Below are 16,948 nucleotides of genomic sequence, written 5' to 3'. Positions count from 1 at the left end.
AGATCGACTTAAATTTCAGTCATGGGATTTTTTTGTTTGTTACTTTAACCCCAGTGTTATTTTGTCTATCTGTTTCTCTCCTTTCCTTCTTTCTCACTCTTACTATATTTCTCTCTCACACTCTCCCCTTTTCTCGCTCTCCCTCACTCCCTTTTTCACCACACATAAGTTCAGGCTGACTGCCCGACTGCAGTTTTCACTTGGAATATCTCGTAACGAGTCATAGTCAACGTGACATAAACTGTCTTGGCATCTGCTTTGATTGCTCCCACTTCCCATGATCTACACACCATCTGGAGCTTTGGATGAGACGCTTTAACTGCGTGGAATTGACTACCCTGACACCTAGTGGTGAACCTAGGCAGTGCAGAAGAGGTGCAAACGCTAGTCTATCTTGGCCTAACTACAATTGTGCGTAATTTGGTCATATGTTTACGTAGTCTGTCCACAAGAGATTAAGTAGCCTTGCACACACTTTGGCTTGTGTTAGCTGGAATGCAGTTCAGCCCATCCTGTTACTGTAGCGCGAGTCAGCTTGATGTATAAGTGTAGACTTTACCGTGAAATGCTTACTTACAAGCCCTTAACCAACAGTACAGTTCAAGAAGAGTTCAAATATTTACCAAATAAACTAAAGTTAAAAAAAAAAAAAGTTTTATGATTTGTACTTGTAGGTAGGGGTGAAGTGATTATATGTAGATAATAAACAGCGAGTAGCAGCATTGTACAAAACAAATGGTGGGGGGGTGGGGGTCGATGTAAATAGTCCGGTGGCCATTTTATTAATTGTTCAGCAGTCTTATGGCTTGGGGGTAGAAGCTGTTAAGGAGCCTTTTGGTCCTAGACTTCTCTCTCTGATACCGCTTGCCGTGCGGTAGCAGAGAAAACAGTCTAACTTGGGTGACTGGAGTCTTTGACAATTTTATAGGCTTTCCTCTGACACCGCCTATTATTATATAGGTCCTGGATGGCAGGAAGCTTGGCCCCAGTGATGTATTGGGCCGTACGTACTAGCCTCTGTAGCGCCTTACGGTCAGATGCCGAGCAGTTTTCATACCAGGCGGTGATGCAACCGGTCAGGATGCTCTCGATGGTGCAGCTGTAGAACTTTTTGAGGATCTGGGGACCCATGCCAAATCTTTTCAGTCTCCTGAGGGGGAAAAGGTTTTGTTGTGCCCTCTTCACGACTGTCTTAGTGTGTTTGGAGAGAGGTTGAACTGTTCTCCCTTCCTTAGGAGAACAAGGAGACTGGTATGGAGAGAGTGATCGACAGTGTTGCTTCGTTTAAGTAAGTCGCTTTCTCTAGTTTCTTACATGAAGTTTAAACTGACCACCCAGATTGTTAATGTGAAAGAGTTTGTTCCTGAAGACTTGGCTAAATAAAGATCAGACAATTTGATATGTATGATGCGCCCATTGGGTCTAGTTTGTGTGAGATGTTGGTCACTCGTGTCCTTTTTTGCCCACAGGAAGCCTGGCGTGACAGGCAGAGGGCTGTATGAGCTCAGGCCAGAGTGTGCCAAGCAGTTCAACCTCTACTTCCACCACTACTCCCGAGCTGACCAGTCCAAGGCAGAGGAAGCCCAGAGGAAGCTGAAGCGACAGAATGGAGAGGACATGGGTAAAGAGTCTCAGAGAAACCCTCTCCTTTATATACGTGAAGCACGTCTTTAAATGGAATTGATTATGTAACTATTGTGGTGATTGGTTGTGGTCTTTCAGCTGTCTATCAAGTAATCCGTTTGTTGTAGCCCTGCCTCCTCCGATGCTGCCCCCGTTCTCCCCGCTCTTTGCCAGCCTGGTGAACATTCTGCAGTGTGATGTGCTGCTGGGGATGCTGGGAGCCGTGCTGCAGTGGGCTGTGGAGCCCAGCGGAGGGCACTGGTCAGAGTCCATGCTGCAGAGGGTGAGGGAGACCAGGACCGCACTGTGCTGTTCCAGTGTCGTACTATGCTAATTTGTAGGCACATTAGAGGCCTGCCCCTCTGTCCATAACGCGTGTGTGTGTCTCTCTCTCTCTCTCTCCAGGTGCTCCACCTAATAGGCATGGGTCTGCTGGAGGAACAGCAGCAGTTGAAGAACAGCAGTGAAGACCACGACGTCTCTTTCAACTTCACCCTCAAAATCTCCCGTGAGTCAGTCCCTCTTAGCCTGGGTACCAGTCCGAGTTATCGTTAGCCTGAAATTCAGGACCTGTTTTGCTAACTCTCTCTCTCACTCTGAAACTGTAAAACTGAGAGAGGAGAGCTGAAAAATAAAAATCTTAGAAATGTTGCTCAAAATAATCTGGGTCATTCAAACGGTCAAACATGACACTGTGCAGGTATTCATTTTTTTGGGGGGGGGGGGTCAACATTAGTTTGATTTCCATTTACTTTTTAACTAGTGTATTTAACTGCCGTGTGTGTCCTAGGTCCAGGGGAAGCCCCCAGTAACACAGCCAGTGTCCTGGCCCTCTTGGAGAACCTACAGAACGCCCCTCACCTGGAGGTCCACAAGGACATGATCCGCTGGATCCTCAAGGTGGGTCAACATTATTTCAACCTCCCCTACCAATGCAACTCTCATAGAAGACACCTTACCCAAGTGTTTCAGTTGGTTCACTGCAATATTGTACATGCCATGGCCACCAGGAGGCAGCATAGGACAGCGTGCAACTAGTGGTCCCTCGAGACACATGCATATCCAAAATGACTTATGTCAAACAAAATAGGAAGATATGTTCTCGTGTTCATATTGATGTCTCACTTATGGACGAGGTAATAGTATTGTGTCACTGTGTAGATGGTGGCCAGCATTAAGACGATGCGGGAGCTGACTGCCTCCACCTATACTGTGACCGCCAGCGGGAGCCACGGTCAGGAAGAGGTGGGTCGAGCACATCTAAGAGGTGATGCACCTAGATGGCATTTTATTTGGTTTCTCGTGAATTTAATAGACAAATATACCGCGTCTGTGTCTTCCCTTCCTGCAGATGGTGTGTGACAAGGACAAGGCGGAGAGGAAGAGGAAGGCGGAGATGGCTCGCCTGCGCAGGGAGAAGATCATGGCCCAGATGTCAGAGATGCAGAGACACTTTATCAACGAGAACAAGGAGCTCTTCCAGCAGAGTCTAGAGGAGCTGTATGCATCCGCCTCCACCTCTACCTCACTGGAGCACAGGTACTGACAACGAGCACACACACACCCCACCACGCAAACACACTTGTATTTCACCACCTAATCCCTACTCTACACTCAATCAAGCTCTATAAGCTGTCCCGTCCCCCCCCCCCCCCCCCCCCCCGTCTCCTGCAGCCCCACTTCATCAGACGCAGCCCTGGTGTGTGTGGGTCCCAGGAGGTCTCGTCCCAGGGAGAAGAGGCAGGTGGTGACGTGTATCCTGTGCCAGGAGGAGCAGGAGATCAGGGCTGACAGCAAGGCCATGGTGCTGGCTGCCTTCGTCCAGCGCTCCACCGTCATGTCCAAGAACCGCAAGAGACCGCCTCACGACCCCGGTGAGAGAGAGACTGGAGTGCACAAAGATGGGTAGAATTTGCCCTGAGGTACAGATCTAGGATCAGCTTACCTTCCCTCAAGTCCTAATCTTAACTATTGGGGGTGTTAAACTGACCTTAGATCAGTGTCAAGAGGCAACTTCATCCTATACCACAGATTGGAGGATGTATCGTCTTTGTGTTGTGTCTGTGAATGATATACTAGCATTGCTTGACTTACCTGCCTGTGTCTTCCAGAGCATTACGACCCTCTCTTCATGCACCCTGACCTGTCGTTTGGCACGCACACAGGCAGCTGTGGCCACATCATGCACTCTCACTGTTGGCAGAGGTGAGCCAGACTCGGGGTTCTACAACAACCTGGGCCTACAGCGCTGGGGCAGGGCAGTAGGACACACACAGGGGTTGTGTAACAGGGAGCGTTTGGATCTTGAGGATTCAGTGGGCCTGTGGAGTTGACTGTTTGGGTGCAAAACTCAATAGTTGTCGTGTGTGTGCAGGTATTTTGAGGCGGTGCAGGCCAAGGAGCAGCGGCGTCAGCAGAGACTGCGCGTCCACACCAGCTACGATGTGGGGAACGGGGAGTTCCTGTGTCCGCTGTGCGAGTGCCTCAGTAACACCGTCATTCCGCTGCTCCCCGGCGCCAAGGGCTCCAACAGGTACCCAATCACACACTATCATAATAATATATGCCTTTTATCCGTCGCTTTTACCCAAAGCGACTTGGTCATGCTGCCAACATTTAACTTACGGGTGACCCCGGGAATCGAACCCTCCATCCTAACGTTGCAAGCGCCAACTCAGCTACAGACACACACGTGTTAATTTGGTGTCTTGGTTTGGTTTCTTTTCCTTTACCTGTGCCCGTCTGAAAATGATGGATATGTGGATGCAGATAGTGAATTCTCAATGGGAATTTGCTTTCACCCGTCCAGTTCCTTCAGATCGATGCAGATGAAGGGGATGAGAGGATTCCACTTAAGAATACTGGGATGCAGGAAACCACACTCGACTGGTACAGGGTCACCGTGACCCCCACACTGATTAGTGGTTGTCACGAGAGGAATCCGCTCTGGTCTCCCGCCTCTCATTCACCTCCAACCAGTCCCCCCCCTCCCCTCCCCCCCAGTTAATTCCCTTCAAGAGTTCTGACGTCAACAGTACCACTCCTCTCACGCGAGGTCAAGGCTGACTCGGCACTAACGCTCATTCGTCACCTCCACAACTACAGAGGTCATTCAGACATTTTCACATAGAGAACGCTGAGAAAAGTTTCAAGAGAAAAGACCATGCTAGCAAATGTATTTTTATTTTTTTTATTTTTTTTATACAATTCAGGCATTATTGTTAAATAAATTATGCTCTGAATAACTTACCTGGTTAAATAAATAAATATTATTCAAAGAATGGTTCTGATGCATGTACAAAACATTACGAACACCTGTTCTTTCCATGATGTAGATGAACCCAGGGGAATCCAGGTAAAAGCTATGATCTCTTATTAATGTAACTTGTTAAATCCACTTCAATCAATGTAGATGAAGGGGAGGAGACAGGTTAAAGAATTATTATTTTTTTAAAGCCTTGAGACATGGATTGTGTTTGTCTGCCATTCAGAGGGTGAATAGGCGAGACAAAATATTGAAGTGCCTTTGAACAGGGTATGGTAGTAGGTGTCAGGTGCACCAGTTTGTAACAAGAACTGCACCGCTGCTGGGTTTTTCACGCTCAACAGTTTCCTGTGTGTATCATGAAAGGTCCACCACCCAAAGGACATCCAGCCAACTTGACACAGCTGGGTTTTTCACACTCAACAGTTTCCTGTGTGTATCATGAACGGTCCACCACCCAAAGGACATCCAGCCAACTTGACACAGCTGGGTTTTTCACACTCAACAGTTTCCTGTGTGTATCATGAAAGGTCCACCACCCAAAGGACATCCAGCCAACTTGACACAGCTGTGGGAAGTATTGGAGTCAACATGGGCCAGCATCCCTGTGGAACGCTTTTGACACCTTGTAGAGTCCATGCCCCCGACAAATTGAGGCTGTTCTGAGGATCGAAGAGGGGTGCAATATTAAGGTGTTCCTAGTGTTTTGTAAACTCTGTGTATACCAACAGCCTTGTTATTAGCATGCCAAATTAAGAAGCAATGGCCAGCCCATGTTTGTATGCTTCTCCATAAGTGTGAGTCCACTGACCAGTCGCCTTCTCTTTCCTCTCTCCAGTTGTGAGCAGCCTGGTCTGGGTCAGTGGCTAAAGATCAGTGGTCAGCAGATCAAGGCCATGCACTCTGCCCACAGGAAACTCCAGCCCGTCGGTGAGTTCCTTCCCACGCAGATCATTCTCATCAGAGCACGACACCATTCATATGTTCAGCGTAACACATTAGAGGTCACTGTATATCAGCATTGAGATGAGTGTTTCTGAAGTGATATATGACAGAATGTGTCTATGCGTTCACATTATGTCACTAACCTGTGTGTGTGTGTGTGTGTGTGTGTGTGTAGGTGTTGACGCTGTTGAAGAGACTGTTGAAGAGCAGTGCCCTGCCCCTGAGAGTTTTAGAATAGACTACACGCCCATGTAAGTGACTGCTCATGACTGACATTGTAACCCATTTTATGAGCGAGAGATACTTTTTGGAGTAAACCAAGGCATCTTTGGGTTAGTTTGATTGACTTCCTCTGATTTTTGATGTTGTTCACTTACCCGTCTCTTCAGGAGTCCTTACTCCAGCACCATAAAGGAGATGCTGACGACGTTTGGGACGGCGACCTACAAAGTTGGCCTTAAGGTGCACCCCAACGAGCAGGACCCCCGCGTGCCCATCATGTGCTGGGGCAGCTGTGCCTACACCATCCAGTCTATCGGTAATACAGACACACACACAGACAGAAAAAAAAGATGATTGACAAGAAATAGAGAACCAACATAGTTTAAAGTGATATAAAACCCATGTCAATGGTGCACATGTGGGATTGAGTTAAGTCTTAAATCAACTTGCTAACTACCAACTACCATCCTAATGGTCTGGTCTCAGGTCTCTATTGTTACCATCAGGTCCTAATGGCCTGGTACTCGGGGCTCTATTGTTACCGTCAGGTCCTAATGGTCTGGTACTCAGGGCTCTATTGTTACCATCAGGTTCTAATGGTCTGGTACTCGGGGCTCTATTGTTACCGTCAGGTCCGTCAGGGCTCTATTGTTACCGTCAGGTCCTAATGGTCTGGTACTCAGGGCTCTATTGTTACCATCAGGTCCTAATGGCCTGGTACTCGGGGCTCTATTGTTACCGTCAGGTCCTAATGGTCTGGTACTCAGGGCTCTATTGTTACCGTCAGGTTCTAATGGTCTGGTACTCAGGGCTCTATTGTTACCATCAGGTTCTAATGGTCTGGTACTCAGGGCTCTATTGTTACCGTCAGGTTCTAATGGTCTGGTACTCAGGGCTCTATTGTTACCGTCAGGTCCTAATGGCCTGGTACTCAGTGGTTAGAGGGACAATAGAGCCCTAACATCAATGCAAATACAATGTAAAATCACATCAGACACTTATCATCAGAACAGTAGGTCCATCATAGTTTTAAAACAGTGTAAAACATGGTTGTGGTGGATGCTGTTTTAAAGCCCAACACAACGAAATGGACAGCGCTTTCTACGGTGACGATTCAATCCAAATGCTTATGAGCCCAAACCCGAAAAAACCCTGCATTAAAATGATTGTGCCGTTATACAATACATTGCCTATCGCATATTATGCATGGAAGGAAAACATAAAACAAAACTGATTTTAAGATGTCTTTGGTATATAATTGGTCTAGCCTATACTCCAAAAGTAAAGACATTTGAGTTAGGGCAGGTGAGTGTGGACTGTGTTGTGCATACTGGATGGACTGGTTACCTAACCCTCCAACATGCATATCCATGAGTCTGGGTGAGAACCTACATCCCTTGGCCATGCTATTGATTGATTGTGAAGGGCTGCCTACAATTAGTGAATTTGTATTTTATTTTGAATAGCGATATCTCCTCTCTCCTATATTCCTTTGTTGAGCACGCAGACGGGCTGTCAACAGTTTAGTGAAATATGTTTAGTTGCAAAAACATGTTGATGAACAGATTTCCATAATTAAGCACTGTGTTAGCTGCAGGAACAAGATTGGAGAGCCCACGGCGGACAGGGTTTTGGCAGAACATCACCTGTCTGGCAGCGAGAGCATGCTCAAACAGTGGTTGATGCATGGACTGGATGAAGTGTTTGTTTATTTCTCAGCTGCTCATATTAAGCACGTGATCTGCTCTACAACCAAAGTAGCCTACAAAACAGACCGTTGGGAAAGGGCTCCGCCTCCATTCACTGACTAGGCAGTTTGAGTGCATACAGATGGCATCTTTTGTTTCCCCCCTTGTCCCTGTTCCTGCCCATTTTTAAATCGTTATTTTACTAATAAACTCATTTTACATATTAGTGAAGACCAGATTAAATTGAGAATAGTCTGATGGGTGAAAATATGACCACTTGATGAGAGAACAGCTGTGCAGCCTGAGGCAAGGAACGGAGCGGAGCGCAGGCTTTTTTTTTTGGCTACTTGCTCAAATCCTCAATAGACTGTAGTCGCACCATGCAGCCCATATACGTTTTGATTTCTAAGACATTCTGAGGTTTGTATCATTCACTACTAAAGCGTATAGGACCTGTTTCTAATGGTCACTTTTACGCTCAACATAGCCACTTCATATGCGCACTCGTGCTGTAATGGGAAAAATATAATTTCTATTTTATTCAGCAAAGTTCAATTATATTCTTCTTACTGTAAAATCTGATAAAATTCAATGATGGCAGGCTTATGAGTCTCATATCTTGTCAGCTAAATGAACAAGCCTACGGCATAGAGCATAGCCAGATAACATACACCTACAGTAGGCCAACTCAATACATTCTCTTCATATCATAATGTATCTTTTAAGGCCTGACTAAAATAAATCATGGAATTATTGTGATGGTATAAATGGATTTCTTTTTTTTTCTTTTTAATGTAGATGTTTCAAAGTGGCTTGTATGCATGGAGGCCTGGAGATGCTAAACTTTTTTTATGTTAATTAACGGTAAATTACCGTGGGACCGGCAGTCTTTTGCGTGACAATAACCGGCTGACAAAATGTCATGACCGCCACAGCCCTAGTCAAGTCTTCATTATTTAATGGGTCAGTTGATATGTTGCTGAGAATGGCCCACAGATGTCCAAACGCAACAATCGTTTCTCTCGCTGTGATGTTCAACTGACTTTTTTTTTTTTTCTTCTTTCATTTTGCAGAGCGACTGTTGGTGGACGAGGAGAAGCCTTTATTTGGAAGTTTACCTTGCAGACAGGTAAACGACTATAACCTCTCCTTCTGACCTATGAGTCAGTGGACTTCTAGGTTGTTGTGTTATGTGGAGAGGTGCCGAGACATATTTGACACCAGTGTTTGTGTGTGCAGGATGACTGCCTGAGCTCCCTGGCCAGGTTTGGCTCAGCGTGTTGGACTGCAGCCTCTCAGCCCTCCGTGCAGGGCCACTACATCAGACTGGTAGCAGGTAGGACAGACACTGTCAACGGGCACCTGCAGGACCAGTAGGCTGGTCTTTTCAGTGCCCGAATTCAAATTCACATGTTGTGTTAATGTTGCATATGTTGAGGCTTTTTTTTTGTTCTAGGCATTTGGGTTGTATAGTTTTATTGATGGTATGTGTGTGTTTTGTGTAGCATTGATTCCAGACCCCCAGGTGGAGACCTCTCCCTGTATCCTGGACATAGACATGTTGCACCTTCTGGTGAGTCCCTGTCCATCACACCTACAGAACCAGCCATAAGTTTGGACACACCTACTCATTCAAGGGTTTTTCATTATTTTGACTATTTTCTACATTGTGGAATAATAGTGAAGACACCAAAACTATGAAATAACACATGGAATCATGTAGTAACCAAAAAAGTTTTAAACAAATCTAAATATATTTTAGATTCTTCAAAGTAGCCTCCCTTTGCCTTTAAACAATTTGTTATTTTATTTTATTTCACCTTTATTTAACCAGGTAGGCAAGTTGAGAACAAGTTCTCATTTACAATTGCGACCTGGCCAAGATAAAGCAAAGCAGTTCGACACACAACAACACAGAGTTACACATGGAGTAAAACAAACATACAGTCAATAATACAGTAGAAACAAGTCTATATACGATGTGAGCAAATGATGTGAGAAGGGAGGTAAAGGCCAAAAAAAGGCCATAGTGGCAAAGTAAATACAATATAGCAAGTAAAACACTGGAATGTTCTTGATGACAGCTTTGCACACTCATGGCATTCTCTCAACCAGCTTCATGAGGTAGTTACCTGGAATGCATTTCAATTAACAGGTGTGCCATGTTAATTAGTGGAATTTATTTCCTTAATACGTTTGAGCCAATCAGTTGTGTTGTGACAAGGGAAGGGTGGTATACCGAAGATAGCCCTATTTGGTAAAAGACCACGTCCATATTATGGCGTGTCATAACTTTTGACTGGTCTTGTAAATTCCAAGTGGTATATCATATCTCTGGGCTCCCAGATCATACGCAAACCAATTGTTGACTCTGACCATAAAACATTAATAATGTTTACATACTGCTATACTCATTTCATATGTATATGCTGTATTATATTCTACTATACTATAGTCAATGCCACTCCTACATTGCTCCTTCTGATATGTATATATTTCTTAATGGAATTATAATATTATTATTTTTTTATTGTGTGTGTTGTAAATCGTTACATGTTATTGCACTGTTGGAGCTAGGAACACAAGCATTTCGCTACACCCGCAATAACATCTGCTAAACATGTGTATGTGAGCAATAAAATGTGATTTGGGTGTATAAGTGTTAAGTCAACACCGATCCCTCTCTCAGGTGAGTGTGGTTCTGTCCTACGGGTCGGTCCACTCCCAGGACTCTTCAGGGCTGAGTGTGGACGCTGTCCAGCTGCACTTCTTCCACATCATCACTGTGGCTCACATGGTCCAGATGCTGCTCACGTCAGGCCCAGGTAAGGAGCGCGAGCACCCTACACCTGGACAGTGTGTGTGTGTGTGTGTGTGTGTGGAAATGTGTCCGTATGGATCTTAGCGTTCTCTCAACCCCAGCTAAAATCTTACCTTTTGGATAGTTGAGGAGAGGGTTCTTACGAGTCGTCGAAGTTCACCGCTGTTTAACATGAAACGTGTTTGTACGGCGTAGAGAAAGGACCAACAAACATGTACGTTGTGTGTGTGTGTGTGTCAACAGAGGAAGTGACCATGGAGCAGGAGAGTGGGGGAGCAGAGAGGGAGGAGGAGGAGGACATCTGCGCTCTCTACAACACCCTCAGAACACACTTGGGCAGGTGAGGCGACACTGACTCTGTAGCTATGACATGTTGCCGTGAACCCCCCCCAGACGACACTCATCTACCGTATCCACCAAGCAGCCGGCTTTCCCCCCAGTATTGTCGCGGTAATGCGTGCATTGTGCTTGAACCATGCTGTGAGTGTGATTTTTCTAATTGTGTGTGTGTGTGTGTGGTGACAGTTCCCTGCCTGAGGTGGCCTCTGGTTGGCACCTGTGGCGTTGCGTGAAGACTGGCATCCTGCCCTACCTGAGAGGAGCTGCACTCTTCTTCCACCACCTTAACGGGGTTCCTACGCCCCCAGAGCTGCATGGTAACTACAACATGGATACGCACACACACAGGGCTGGCACGGTAATTGTATAATCGTGTAACCGATAATAATGGGTGAAGACCATGAATAAAAGAGCTGCCATAACCCTTCAATCCATTAATTTGAAATAATATTTGTCACAATGGCAGTAGTGTAAAAGAATGATAATCTGTCTAGATATCCAACTTTCTCCATCTCCTCCCAACGTAAACTCTCTCCTTCAGAAATGCCCTCCCTTTGATGCTGTAGCCAGTATTATCTGTACCAGCTACAGTAGGAATTATTCTCTGGTTTGTCAAGGTGTTAAAAAGATGCTGAAATCTGACCTGAATCACCACTGTCTGCTTGGTGAGTGTGGGACATTTTATAAGCGAAAGTGTATCGTCAAGGTTATAAAAACCGAAGTTGAAATCAACTAGGTTCGCCAACGTTAAGGGCTCGATTCAATCCATATCGCCAAAGTTCAGCGCTATAGCTCGCTTTTAAATGTCATTTCCGATTGAGCCGACATGCAACATTTACCGTGAATGTGGGAACATTGCCTTTAAATTTAAATTGCGCTATAGCATTGAACTTCGGCTGTATGGATTGAATCGAGAGCCAAGTCTGTATCCGTGACCCAAAGGTGTTGCTAGGCAACAACACAAGTGGGCAACTGCTACAGCGGCAGAGAGGAGGGGAGAGAGGAGAGACAATTAGTGCGTGCCTTAATTTTGCAGTTCGAACAGTGACTGTGGTTATTTGCCTTGATTTGGTTATTCCATGATAGGCACAACCTTACACTTATATTCAAGTGTGTGTGTCTCAAACAGAGCCTTGCTGTTGATGTTCACTCTCTGTGTTTCTACTAGCTCTGTGTCCTGGTCAGTGGGAGGTACTGTGTGGATACCTCAGTCTGCCCTCCAACCTGCTTCAGCTTTACCACAGTCAAAAGGAGCTACTGGAGCCCTTACTGTACGGGTAAGAGTCTCTTTCGCTCTCTTGTTGTGCGCCAGTAACCTGTCTTTTCTCCTCTTGTATCCTCTGAATGGTTCAGAAGTGCCAGCTGAATGACTGATTGATATACTGTATGTCATAGTCACACTCTGATGGGGGAAAAGTTTATTTAATTTAGCAATTTGTCCTCCTGTCCTGTAGGTGGTGCTCTCACCCAGGTGTACGACAGACCCTCCAGGGAGGTGGCGTTCTCGTGAGGTCAGTGCTGCTATTTTACTGTGATATGATGGGTTGAAGACTCTGACTACTTAGGTTGGATATTGGTATAAATGATTTTGTGTGGTACAGTGTTAATTTTGGCAGCTATTTTCGTTTGCCTTTATCACTAAAATACATTTCAGTAATTTCAGACTTCTTAGGTTAAGAATCGACTAAAACGCTGGACAATTTGTGTAGTTTTAGCAATTTGTGTAGTGTTAGTCGCATATTAGTCAATGCATTTTATTTCATGAAATAAATCTTTACCTTTTTAACTTCCATCATATGCACATTAAAGGTAATATGTCTAACTTTGCTTCCCCTTGAGGAAGCTAGGCGAATAACCACTCGCCCCCCCCCATCCCATATTCCGGCAACATGGTGGAGATTCGCCCTGGAGTCTTTTTACTTTTTAGTTTTAACCACCAGCTTCAAACAGCTGAAAATACATTTTTATTTATTGAATATTGAATATATTTCACCGCGATTTTAGGTTGTGCAGTGATTCTCTACACTCAAGTGCTTGTTTTTTTGCAGTGTAGAATTTTAAGTAACCAGGAAATGGCAGAGTGATATCTACATGTTGGACGCCTGCCATTTTCAGTTTATGCTCGAGGAGAAGATCAAATCAAAATAAAATGTTATTCTTTACATGCTTTGTAAATTGGAAGAAAAAAAAACAGCGCAGAGAAAGAAAATGGAGAAATAATATAAAAGTTAAACACGTAATAATAGATAACCTGGCTGTATACAAGGAGTACCGGTACCGAGTTGATGTGCAGGGGTACAAGGTAGATATGTTCAAATACTGCAGCCCGGAATAAAGTGGCGGATGGTAAACAGTAGCAGCAGTGTATGTGATGAGTTAGTCTGAGTAGCTGTTTGGTTAACTATTTAGCAGGCGTATGGCTTGGGTGTAGAAGCTGTTCAGGGTCCTGTTGGTTCCAGACTTGGTACATCGGTACCACTTGCCGTGTGGTAGCAGAGAGAACCGTATATGACTTGGGTGGCTGGAGTCTTTGTAAAATGTTTAGGGCCTTCCTCTGACACCGCCTGCTATAGAGGTTCTGGATAGGCTCCAGTGACATACTGGGACATCCCCACTACCCAAGCAGTTGCCATACCAAGCGGTGAGGCAGCCAGTCAAGATACTCTGTGGTGCAGCTGTAGAACTTTTTGAAGATCTGAGGGCCTATGACAAATCTTTTCAGCCTCCCGAGGGGAAAGAGGCGTTGTCGTGCCTTCTTCACGACTGTCTTGGTATGTTTGGACCATGATAGATCCTTAGTGATGTGGACACCGAGGATCTTGAAGCTCTCGACCCGCTCCACTACAGCCCCGTCGATGTTAATGGGGGCCTGTTCGGCCTGCCTTTTCCTGTAGCCCGCGATCCGCTCGTGGACTACACGATCCGCTCGTGGACTCTCCCTCAATGTCTTGCTGATAGTGGTGTTGGAGTCGTGCATAGCCACACAGTCATGGTTGAACAGGGAGTACAGGATGGGGATATACTGTATGCACACACTCCTAAGGGGTCCCCGTGGCAGATGTGTTTTTGCCTACCCTCACCACCTGGGGGCGTTCCATCAGGAAGTCCAGGATCCAGTTGCAGAGGATTGACCACGCCTGAGCTTTCCAACATTGCCAGAAATGTTACTTTACTCCTAATATTCAGCGCATTCTGTAGCATTCATGGGTCCAATCGGGGAAAAACTGCATGCGTATTTGCGGAACGTGACAAGACAGATGAGTAAAAGCGCACGTAGGAAAATAGTGCTGACATGATCAAAGCAAAAATAGCCTACATGAAAGTAAGACAGAGTTAACATTGTTCTGCGTATCATATCAAAAGTTTGAAGAGTGACTGAAGTGACCGCCTGGGAGCTGTGTGGAAGAGCAGATCAGCTCAATTGGACCACGCTACTGAAAGACGTTACTTATGCCAATGAGAGGATTGCATTAAACATTCTGCAAAGGCATGCATGCTTATGATTGGACAAAAACGGACGAATAGGAGCTTCATGTCGAATTGAATGTCCTTAACTCTCGCAAGGAATTCTCGTAACACATTCATGGCGTCTCGTTATCGGCATTCGTTTTCGTCAGGAAAAATATGTTGACCAATATTTTGTCATTAGTTATTGTTGACAAAATTAACACTGGTGTGGTCAAGTTTTTATATTTTATTATTATTATTTTTTAAAGAACTGTACAGAGTTTGTTGTTGATGGTGTTAAGAGCTCTAGGGCTGACTAATTCTTCCTCTGTTCAGTTTCCCTCGGGAGTCCAACAGCCTGATTGACCTCCCAGATGACTACAGTGCCCTCATAAACCAAGCGTCCAGCTTCACGTGAGTGCCCAGCGAACAACTGTCATTGGTGCATCAGAGATGTCATAGCATAGCCTTACAACATTACAATCGGGAGCAATTGGATGTCATTGCTCTCCTTCCTGTCCTATGGAAGACCTTTTAGAGTGAATGTCTAATACAGTTGCGGTCAAATATATTGGACTTATCGCACTTTTCTTAAATAATTCCCTATTTCTTTGCAAATAAGTTGAAATTGAAAACTGTTGGTCTCCACACTGATTTTCAACATTGCAGAACCAATTTTATTTTTTATAAACTTAAGTTGACAATTAATCATTTTAGAAAATAAAGAGAAATGGCAGAGACAAAATGATTGGCACCCTGGTGCTAGTATTTGGTTGCACAGCCTTTGGCCAAGATAACTGCTGACAAATGCTTCTTGTAGCCATCATTGAGCTTGCTGTACCTTTTTCTACTGGCAATTTGGCCCTCTCTTCAGCAGCAAACTGCTCTAAATCATCAGTGTTTGAGGGGTGAAATAAAGGCGGGAAATGTCTGTTCTTTTGACCAATCTATTTAAAACGTGTATTTTTCCCTATATAGACACGCCCTATGCGTCAATCTGAATCACTTCCATTACCTATAATGAGAGCAGTTGGTGGAAGGCACCCCTCAAACACTGATTTGAGTTTTGTCCCTAGTAATGTTTAAATACATTGCTGTAATAATTTTGTTAAACAGTGTTGGTTTCATCAACTGTTTTACAACATGATATAAAACACAGCAAAAACAGAATTTTGACTGCATTGGGCTTATAACCTCTAGCACTTAGCCATCCCGGATCCGGGATCGTGAATACAGCCTCAAGCTCATTACCATAACGCAATGTTAACTATTCATGAAAATCGCAAATGAAATGAAATAAATATGCTAGCTCTCAAGCTTAGCCTTTTGTTAACAACACTGTCATCTCAGATTTTCAAAATATGCTTCTCAACCATAGGAAAACAATCATTTGTGTAACAGTAGCTAGCTAGCGTAGCATTTAGCGTTAGCATAATCGTTAGCATTCAGCAGGCAACATTTTCACAAAAACCAGAAAAGCATTCAAATAAAATTATTTACCTTTGAAGAACTTCAGATGTTTTCAATGAGGAGACTCTGTTAGATAGCAAATGTTCAGTTTTTCCTGAAAGATTATTTGTTTAGGAGAAATCGCTCCGTTTGGTGCGTCACGTTTGGCTACCAAAAAAAAAACGAAAATCCAGTCATCAAAACGCCAAACTTTTTTCCAAATTAACTCCATAATATCGACTGAAACATGGCAAACGTTGTTTAGAACCAATCCTCAAGGTGTTTTTCACATATCTCTTCGATGATATATCGTTCGTGGAAGTGTGCTTTCTGTCCTGAATCCCAGGAGAAAATGCCCGCAACTGAAGATTACGCACCAATTTAGACAAAGGTCACCGGGCGGACCCCTGGAAAATGTAGTCTCTTATGGCCAATCTTCCAATGATATGCCTACAAATACGTCACAATGCTGCAGACATCTTGAAGAAACGACAGAAAGCGCAGGCTCGTTCCTGGTGCATTCACAGCCATATAAGGAGACATTGGAAAACAGAGCTTCAGAAATTCTGCTCATTTCCTGTTTGAAGTTTCATCTTGGTTTCGCCTGTAGCATGAGTTCTGTGGCACTCACATATAATATCTTTGCAGTTTTGGAAACGTTAGACTGTTTTCTTTCCAAATCTGTCAATTATATGCATAGTCGAGCATCTTTTCGTGAGAAAATATTGCGCTTAAAACGGGCACGTTTTTTTTTATCCAATAATGAAATAGCGCCCCCATAGACTCAACTGGTTTTAAGAAGTGTGCAATGGTGCCAATGTACACTACATGGGCAAAATTATGTGGACATCTGATCATTGAACATCCACATTCCAATATCATGGGTATTAATACGGAGTTGGTCCCCCCTTTGCTGCTATAACATCCTCCACTTTTATGGGAAGGCTTTCCACTAAATGTTGGAACATTGCTGTGGGGATTTGCTTCCATTCAGCCGCGAGCATTAGTGAGGTCGGGCACTGACATTGGGTGATTAGGTCTGGCTCACAGTCGGCGTTCCAATTCATCCCAAAGGTGTTTGATGGGGTTGAGGTCAGGGCTCTGCAGGCCAGTCAAGTTCATCCACACTGATCTCGACAAACCATTTCT

General features: G+C 44.6%; 1 protein-coding gene across 3 annotated transcripts in view; it reads left to right on the top strand.

Moving 5' to 3' along the window:
• The window catches only part of ubr2 (ubiquitin protein ligase E3 component n-recognin 2), a 40,872-nt gene that overhangs the window by 19,644 nt on the left and 4,280 nt on the right, over window positions 1–16,948 (top strand). For all 3 annotated transcript variants that reach the window (XM_036983038.1, XM_036983041.1, XM_036983031.1), the window contains 22 exons: window positions 1,236–1,288; window positions 1,470–1,621; window positions 1,752–1,906; window positions 2,029–2,131; window positions 2,414–2,523; window positions 2,785–2,868; window positions 2,975–3,162; window positions 3,298–3,497; window positions 3,735–3,828; window positions 3,998–4,156; window positions 5,727–5,818; window positions 6,009–6,084; window positions 6,223–6,371; window positions 8,817–8,872; window positions 8,983–9,079; window positions 9,249–9,316; window positions 10,433–10,568; window positions 10,808–10,904; window positions 11,090–11,220; window positions 12,072–12,180; window positions 12,358–12,414; window positions 14,687–14,764. In XM_036983038.1, the coding sequence (XP_036838933.1) occupies window positions 1,236–1,288; window positions 1,470–1,621; window positions 1,752–1,906; window positions 2,029–2,131; window positions 2,414–2,523; window positions 2,785–2,868; window positions 2,975–3,162; window positions 3,298–3,497; window positions 3,735–3,828; window positions 3,998–4,156; window positions 5,727–5,818; window positions 6,009–6,084; window positions 6,223–6,371; window positions 8,817–8,872; window positions 8,983–9,079; window positions 9,249–9,316; window positions 10,433–10,568; window positions 10,808–10,904; window positions 11,090–11,220; window positions 12,072–12,180; window positions 12,358–12,414; window positions 14,687–14,764 (2,444 nt within the window). The remainder of the gene's footprint in view (window positions 1–1,235; window positions 1,289–1,469; window positions 1,622–1,751; window positions 1,907–2,028; window positions 2,132–2,413; window positions 2,524–2,784; window positions 2,869–2,974; window positions 3,163–3,297; window positions 3,498–3,734; window positions 3,829–3,997; window positions 4,157–5,726; window positions 5,819–6,008; window positions 6,085–6,222; window positions 6,372–8,816; window positions 8,873–8,982; window positions 9,080–9,248; window positions 9,317–10,432; window positions 10,569–10,807; window positions 10,905–11,089; window positions 11,221–12,071; window positions 12,181–12,357; window positions 12,415–14,686; window positions 14,765–16,948) is intronic.

This window comes from Oncorhynchus mykiss, chromosome 1 (assembly GCF_013265735.2).
Source record: "Oncorhynchus mykiss isolate Arlee chromosome 1, USDA_OmykA_1.1, whole genome shotgun sequence".
In the NCBI taxonomy this organism is placed as follows: domain Eukaryota; kingdom Metazoa; phylum Chordata; class Actinopteri; order Salmoniformes; family Salmonidae; genus Oncorhynchus; species Oncorhynchus mykiss.
Note: the sequence above shows the minus strand (reverse complement) of the source record. Positions and strands in the feature narration are given on the sequence as shown.